This window comes from Eulemur rufifrons, chromosome 6 (assembly GCF_041146395.1).
Source record: "Eulemur rufifrons isolate Redbay chromosome 6, OSU_ERuf_1, whole genome shotgun sequence".
NCBI classification, from domain to species: domain Eukaryota; kingdom Metazoa; phylum Chordata; class Mammalia; order Primates; family Lemuridae; genus Eulemur; species Eulemur rufifrons.
Window position 1 is genome coordinate 56,435,615 of NC_090988.1, and position 9,174 is coordinate 56,444,788.

Here is a 9,174-nt window from a genome sequence, read left to right on the forward strand (position 1 = left end):
AGATAAAATTAAGACATGGCTACATTACTTGATCATAGTAACAATCTAGGTTCTATTTTTAACCAAGACAAATTATTTAAATAAGACAAATAAAAATATGAACTCAAAGTAATCATTTTAACATGATCCAAATGGCTGTCAAATGATAGTTGATATTGGTATTATTACTTGAGTAAACAAAATCATCAGAAACATCTATTTCTTTCTACTCTAGAAATTAGTGGCTGTCTAGATCTCCAGTTCAATTACCATTTATATGGTAGGAATGGGAAAAGATCCATTTGGCTGGTGAAAAACCTAGAATCAAGCTTACATTTTTTGTTGTTTGTTTCACTATTTTGTAAATCAGTCAAAAAGTCCAGTCTACCTAAGATGCTCACTAAAATATATGGCCCTGCGACTAAACTAGATAGCAGGAGCCTTGTATAAACAATAGATATAAATGTTGTTAGAGTAATAAAAATAAGCTAACAAAATTATTGATCTTTTAGTAAACACTTGATGGACTTTATTCAGTAAAATTTACCTTTTCCATAATGAGTGAATCTCAAAATACCCTATCTCAAGTAGCCACGATAAGGTATAGATTCCAACAGCTAATCTGACTTATGCACTGCTATGATTCCCAGCCCACCTTATGTGCATTTTCTGATTTATAAAATTGATCAAAATATTTACACGTTATTTTCACTGACGAAGGATGATCATGGGAAAAGGAAGAGGAAGGTATTTACAACTAGTAAAATATTATTAAAATAGAAATTGTTAAAACTGTTTTTAATGCTTTTTGATGCTTACCCTTTTTTATTCCACTTGTTGACTTTTAAATGCATTCACATTTGGTTTTAAAACCTAGGATCTTTTCAAGTAGAACAATCTCTGAAGTCTTCTTCGTATTTGTTGGGTCTTGATACTATAAATAATAGGGTTCATCAAGGGTGGAAAAAGGATGTAGATATTGCCCATGAGGACATGAACCAATGGTGAGAGATGTTTCCCAAAACGGTGCACCATGGTCAGACCAATGATTGGGATGTAGAAAACCAAAACAGCACAGATGTGAGATACACAGGTCTGCAAGGACTTGAGTCTCTCCTCCTGGGATGCAATGGCTAGCACAGTATGCAGGATCATGACATAGGAAATAAGTATGAGCACTGCATCCAACAACAGGTTGCTGATTACCAGAAACAGACCGTAGATATTGTTGAAACGGATATCTGAACAAGCAATTCGAATTAAGTCCTGATGCAGGCAGAAAGAGTGAGAAAGGATGTGAGGTCGGCAATAATTTAAGAATTTCAGAGGGATGATGACTGGAGGTATGAGTAAAGAACTCCTACATAATATTGCCACCCCAATTTTGATGATTTTATCATTCGTTAGAATGGAGGAGTAGCGTAGAGGGTTGCAAATGGCAATGTAGCGATCAAAAGACATAGCAAGGAGGACAGAGGATTCCGTGAAGGACAGACCATGGATGAAATAGGACTGGGCAATGCAGGAATCCAGGCTGATCTCACAAATGAACCCCCACAGGATCCCCAGCACTGTGTGCACAGTGGACATCCCCACACACAGGTCAGTGAGGGCCAACATGGCCAGAAAGTAGAACATGGGCTGGTGCAGGCTTGACTCAGTCCGAATCACATGGAGCACCATGCAGTTTCCCAGGAACACCATGGCATAGATGGAGGAGAAAGGGATGGAGAGCCAGAGATAGTTAGATTCTAGGCCAGGAAAACCAGTGAGAACAAATCTGGAACTATTGAAGTTTGAGACAGAGATAGCAGACATTAATAAAGGATTGGAAATATTTCTAAGCAAAAACTAAGCATAAACTAAGCAAAATAGAGATCTAATTCCTTACGCTTTAGGGCAAAAAAATCTTTTCTCTAGACATGAAATTTCCAGTGCTAGTGACTAGGGAAGACAGAAGACCAGAGAGTTTTATGCAGAAACAGTAATGTTAGTGGGCACATGGGATTTAGACTTCCAGTTGAACTTCTGGGAATATTTGTTCATCCCTAAAGTGAGACTATGTGTGATCATAGGTGTATACTGCTTGCATGGATGGCATCACTCTCAGGAGAATGTGAAATTAAGTCATTTTTTTCTTGGGTACTACAGCTGTTCCTTTTACTTTTTGGGGGTCATAAGATTCCAAAATAACTGGACTACTTAAAGTAACCTAACCTTGCAGAACATAAAAATTACCCAAGAGACAATATACAAACTAAGTGGAATCTGAACTTGTTTGCACATTTCACATTGTTTAGCGCCTCTGAAAATTATTTATCTATTTAAATTGGACTTTACTTGTCTTCTGTTTTTCATGGACCTCTTATACTGTAGAAGATTTCTGCCTTTCCTGAATCTCACAATATTGTTTCCTCTTATGTCTTAAGTAAGATGACATAATTGGCATGCATTTTTGACTTAGAGGTACTAAACAAATATTTCAAAGTATCAGTTTTACCTGTAACTTTGCTAGCTATTTATAGATAGAATAAAATTAATTAGTAAAGGATGACAAATTTTTGTAATAACCAAAGACTCATAAAAATGGCAACGTGGATCTAGCCTTTTGTAGGTCAATTTCTACAACCCAGAACTTTCAGCATCTCTTCCACATTAAGTAGATCAGGCCACGTCATGTGAATTTCTTTGGTTAAGAAAGTCTATGAATTATTAGAGTGTGTAGGATTACTTTTAATGTTTCAGAATACACACAGAGCTCTATACAGAGGTACCAAAATGATTTGTATAGTTTGGTTACTGAAAATAGTTCTAAGGAGTGATTTGATTTTGGGGGAAGAATACCACAGTTAAACATACAAAGAAAATATTTGAATTATATGAGCATCTAGATATTATCCTCACCATGTAATTAAGTATCTGAATAGGAACCTTGGAAAAGGGGAATTAATAAATCTAATAAAATGAAAAATGGCATTGAAATGGAATTACATTCAAAGAATGCTATTTCTTCTTGATAAGGATTCAGTCAAAATAAACATCAGTGACTAATGCAATGAGCGTTCAGTAATAAGACTAGAAAAAACAATGGATAAATATGACCAAAAAGTTGGATAGTCAAAGACACAAGATAAAATAAATGTGGCCCTTTTTTTAAAGCATTACTTCTAACCGAAATGTTTGTACTCCCATAATATTCTGAAATAAAACAAAAGATTAAGCCATTTACTTTGAGATAATTGTAGATTTGCATCTAGTTATCAGAAATGCTACAGAGAGATCCTGTGTACCATTTACCCAGTTATATTTGCTTTTTAAACTTTAATTTGAGTTTACTGTAGTGAATCTCTTCACTCTTTTTAACTGGATGCTAATGTACAATTATCTCAAACTGTCATGGAGAAGTATGCATAACTTTCCAAAGAAATATAGACTAATGGCAAAAAATATATAAAAAAAATCTCAAAATCTTTAATCATCAGGGACATACAAATCAAAACCACAGTGAGACATAACTTAACTCCAGAAAGAATAACATTTATCAAAAAGTCCCAAACAACAAATGTTAGCATGGATGCAGAGAGATAGGAACACTCATATACTGCTGGTGGGACTGCGAACTAGTAAAAACTCTATGGAAAGGAGTATGGATATACCCCAAACAACTATAAGTAGAACTGCCATTTGATCAAGCAATCCCAATACTGAATATTTACCCAAAATAAAAAAAGACATTATGTGTATATATTAAAAAAAAACACCTCCACTTAAATGTTTATAATACCACAATTCACAATTGCAAAGATGGGGCAACAACCCAAGTACCCATCAATAAGTGAGTGGATTAATAAAATGTAGTATATATACACCATGGAGTACTACTCAGCCATAAAATAATGGTAAATTAATATCTCCTCCATTAACCTGGATGGAACTGGAGACCATTCTTCTAAGTGAAGTATCAGAAGAATGAAAAAACAAACACTACCTGCATTCACAAATAAATTGGAACAAATCCATCAACACCTACGCACAGATATGGAAATAACATTCATCCAAAATCAAGCAAGAGAGAGGTGGGTGGAGGGGATGGGAAATTCACACCTGTGGGTACAATGAACACTATTTGGGTGAAGAACACACCAGTAGCCAGGATTCAAGCATTACAAAAACAATCCATATAACCCAAAACATTGGTACTTCATTAATATTTTGAAACGTAGAAAAGCCACAAGCTAAAATATTAACATTTAGTGTTGCTTATATAAAACATATCCATTACACAAAGCTGATAAAACTATAACTAAACCTTTACCATTTTTGCCTTTATATCACCAGTTGATTACATTTGATTAGCTCTGTGTTCTAGGAGTCAAAGTTTTATTGTCTTGAATGTAAAACTAGAATTTATAGTTTAGCATTCAGTGAACCCAAGAAAGCACAGAGTCTCACAAAGGGCAAGGTTGTTCCAGACTGACTTTATGTTATGTAAATAAGGTAAATGAAAATTCAAGAAGGATCCTTATGGTAGAATATCTTAAACACGCCATCTCGAATTTGTTTGGTCTTTACTCCATAGACTATAGGATTAAGCAAAGGTGGGACAAGGAGGTAAAGGTTTGACAGAAGAATATGAATGTAGGATGGAATGTGGAACCCATGTGTAAAGAAAGAGAAGAAAGTCAGGAGATAAAACTCAAGGAAGACCAAAATGTGGGCAATGAAGGTGTTAAAACTCTTGAGTCTAGCTTCCTTCTGAGGAAGATTGAAGACAGATATAAATATTCGAATGTAGGAGAAAATGATGAAGATTACATCAAGCCCAAATATACAAACTGTCTTCTCTTTTTGCTTTTGTGAAATCACTCTCTTTTGAATGTGTTTTCACTTTCTTACTATTTCTATTAGGGTTCATTGTGATGTTACCTCTACTTGGACACATTTGCCTTGTTTTTTGTTTTGTTTTATTTTTATTTTTTTTTTATTTTGGCATATTATGGGGGTACAAATGTTTAGGTTACATATATTGCCTTTGCCCTACCCAAGTCAGAGCTTCAAGTGTGCATTTGCCTTTTCTTACTGGTAAATCATCATCATTCTTCAAGACTCAGGTCAGGCTTTCCTTGGTATCTCCTCCAATAGGCCATGATTAGAATTTTTTTCTCTGGCTCAATGCTATTTTCAATGTTCCATAATCATCTGTATAATTTTTAAGCTGCATTAAGTTGAATTTATTTTTTTCTACAATATCTGGTAAGGATGTTATTTTTTTGTTTGTTGATGATTTTAATTAATTTATTTATTCTTGTACTACTTAGTTTATCATATCACTGTAGCATATATTTGACCCACAAATACTTTATGACATGAACAAATTTATGACAAATTACTAATTTCAGTGACTTAGGGTGTTATTCATTGACATTAGAAGTTTAGTAGGGTGGTTTGGTTGGGGGAATTAGTGTAAAATGTCCAATTTTGGATGTGTTAAATCAAAGGAATAAGACCTTGTAGTAAAGCTACCTAGTTGGGAGCTACATTTAGGCATCTGGAAAAATACCTTTGTTAATTGATGATAATATTTCTAATGCCCATTACACCACTGATGCTGGGGTAAAAGGAATAAGATATTGTTGACTATTGTGATAATTGTGTTCCATTCATTGCCTCATTTGATCCTTACCTTGACCTTATGAAGTATATGAATAATTTTCTTAATTTAACAGATGATAAAAGTTATGATATACAAAGTTAAAAATAAAAATTTTAACTATTAGCTATTAGTGATGGAAGCAGAATTTCAAATTGACTTTTCTGTCCTCAGAATCTTAGCTCCTAAATATCTGATATAGTCACTCAAAATATACTCATTGAATAAATGGACAAAATGCATGATTACTGTATAAAAGAAAGAGCACAACTATTTTCTATATAATTACGTATAAAAGTTAATAAAACATATTCAATAAATCAACAATAAGACTAAGGCTGTAGGAAACAAACATGAAAAGCTAAAGTTTTAAGGAGTTAATTCATTTCAGAACACAAAAATGTCCACACCTTGATAGAGCTGGAGCCCATTCTACTCAGTGAATTATCACAAGAATGGAAAAACAAGCACCACATGTATGCACCATCAAATTGGTATTGATCGATCAATGCTTATGTGCACATATAGTAGTAATATTCATCAGGTGTCAGGCAGGTTGGTGGGGGGGGGATGGATATATTCACATCTAACAGGTGTGGTGTGCACCGTCTGGGGGATGGACACACTTGAAGCTCTGACTTGGGTGCAGCAAAGGCAATATATGTAACCTAAACATTTGTACCCCAGTAATATGCTGAAATGAAAATAAATAAATTAATTAAATAAATAAATAAATAAAAAGTATTTGAAAATATATAACAACATTAAAAAAATCAATAATTTCCAACTCAAAGACTCCTCACCCCATAAAAACGATCTAAAAGTTAAAGCATGCTTTAAACAACATTTATGGATATGCTCAAAGACAGTTTCTATGCTCCATGTAAAATAAAATTAAGGTTATTAATAAGAAGTAAATTTTTTATATTTTAGCACTTAATAAACATAGTCAAAAATTATTATTTACTGAAGATAAAGAAAAGGAAAGTAAATGTGGATAAGTAGAATTTTGAGATTCTTCAAGTTTTATTCAGGTTTGAAAGCATAGTCTTAATGTTACCACACTGCAGTGATTGGACATTAGCAAAATAGAAGTGCTAATCCTCATTTGGGGTTCTGTCAAAATATTGTAATAGAGTTTATCAGGTACAGGGAGTGAGGAGGACTCCAGAAATCTACCCCACTATCTGGAATAAAAAGAGCAGACATAGAAGAATAAGCTATAAAATTATCAAAAGGAATGAGCTTCCTCATTCGTAAAATAACTAAAAAGCTCAAGACTTCTGTATGGGAAATAATAGTGAGTAGAAGTTAATAGCATGCATTTTGAACTCAGATTCCTTGGGTTCAAATTCTACATTGCCATGTTGTAGGTGAGTTACCTTATACAACTTAGATAATGTCTCTGTGCCTCAATATCCTAATTTGTACAACGAGAATGATAATAACACCAACTTCACAGTATACAATTTTGTGGACTAAAGAAGCGAATACATATAGGGTTTAGTAAACAACAAAACACACAGTGATCATTATTTCAGTATTATGCCATTATTATTGCCACTACAATCTATAAAAAACAGATTGAAAATAATGATTTTTAATTCAGACCTTTCCATCAGGATGTGCAGAGTTCAAATTGGGAAACATATATATTATAAATTGCAGAGTCCAGTATGTTGAGAAGTTTTAAATTTTTACAGTAATTGGCCTGGTCATTTTACATTTTTGAATTTAACAAAATATTCTTGATAACATGGAACATAAAATAATAATAATTATAATAATTGCTAATATTTATTGAAAACATCCCACAAAAGGCATTCCATTATTTGTAAAAGAATGAAAGAAAAAACATAAAAAATAAAAGAAATAGACAAGTAATGCACAACATCAAAAACCCCTGCTACAAAGCATAATTAAATTGAGAAATAACGTTTTCAGAACAAGGTGGTGACATCACTAACACACCACGACTACATGAGCCAGATTCTGCCAAAATGAATTTGAATTTAAATGTTTTACTCTCCTGAAATTTTCTTTTTCGAGAAAAAAAGACTCACCACTCGGTCACGAATCTGCTTGGTCTTGACACCATACACCAGGGGATTGACCATGGGGGGCACTAGAAGGTACAAACTTGCAAAAATTATGTGGACTCTTGGAGGTACCTTCTTGCCAATGCGGTGAGTTAGGAAGCTAAACAGTGCAGGGGTGTAGGAGACAAGGATAGTGCAGACATGGGCAGCACAGGTGCCCAGTGCTTTAGAGCGGGCATTCTGGGAAGAGAGGCGGAAGACAGCCTGGAGAATTTTGACATAGGATGTGGCTATGAGTCCAAGGTCCAATATCATCACTGAAAGGGCCACAGAGATTCCATATGCTCTGTTAATGAGGGTGTTGGCACTGGCCAACTTCACCACTGCCATATGCTCACAATAGGCATGATTGATGACATATTTAGTGTAATATGGTAGCCTGTTAATGAGAAGAGGACAGGGCAAAACCATAAGGATGGCTCGCATTGCACCAACTAAAAACATTTTAATGACCATTTGTGTCGTCAGGATGGTTGTATAACGCAGTGGGATGCAAATAGCCACATAGCGGTCAAAAGCCATGGCAACTAGAAGGGCAGACTCAATAATGCAAAATGTGTGGATGAAATACAATTGTGCTAGGCAGACATTAAAGTCAATCCAATGTGCATCAAACCAGAAGATGCCAAGCATCTTGGGTGCAGTGGAAGAGACAAGAGCCATGTCATTCATTGCCAGCATGCAAAGGAAGAAATACATAGGCTGGTGAAGGCTCGGCTCTAGCTGGATAGTACCAATGATTACACTGTTCCCCAGCAAGGTCAGGGCAAACAGGAGGCAGACAGGGATGCCAATCCAGTGGTGAAAATCTTGCAAACCAGGAATACCAACCAGGAAGAAAGGTGAGATGTGGTAATATGTTGCATTGTCTCCCATGTTAAAACTTGAGAGGTTGCATGTTTAGCACAAAGTAGCCAGGAAAAGCAGCATTACAAGGTGACTCTTCCATGATCCTGCCTGTGGGGGATCCAGACACAATGTATAGTAGCCTACGTGAAGAGCCGACTCTTCTACACTTTTGTAAATTATCCAGTAAACCACTTCACCATTCCAAGCTCCAGCATCCTCGATTGCAAATGAGAAGTTTAAGTTCATTTTCTGAGTTTTGCTATTTTATTCAATTCCACTACATAGTTCTTATTTCGTATAAGAGGAGCAGTTAGTAATAAAATAACCTCATCTTTATGCCAAAGCCAGTGTCTGTGGTATAAACAGTCCTAGAAGAAATGATAATTTACTTTTATCAAAGATACAGCGACAAAATATGGAGAAACAAACACATACCCCCAAAATAAGAGAGGTATTTAAACATGTAATAATTTTTTAAGAATACTGTTTTCCTTAGGCAGCAAACTTAATCAGGATTTCAGAATAAGATCCCCAAGTGCTAAACCATGAGTATAAAGCATATCAAAATTAGACAACAAAATGCTTTATCATCAGTCA

At 34.8% G+C, this 9,174-nt stretch overlaps 2 protein-coding genes across 2 annotated transcripts; both read right to left on the reverse strand.

Moving 5' to 3' along the window:
- Window positions 1-852: 852 nt before the first annotated feature.
- On the reverse strand, window positions 853-1,797 carry LOC138384106 (olfactory receptor 51V1-like). The gene has a single exon (XM_069469377.1). The coding sequence runs from the start codon at window positions 1,795-1,797 to the stop codon at window positions 853-855; it is 945 nt and encodes a 314-aa protein (XP_069325478.1).
- A 5,853-nt stretch (window positions 1,798-7,650) lies between these two features.
- LOC138384107 (olfactory receptor 52P1-like) lies at window positions 7,651-8,604 on the reverse strand. Its single transcript, XM_069469378.1, has one exon. It carries the CDS (start codon window positions 8,602-8,604, stop codon window positions 7,651-7,653), a length of 954 nt encoding a protein of 317 aa, XP_069325479.1.
- Window positions 8,605-9,174: the final 570 nt, after the last annotated feature.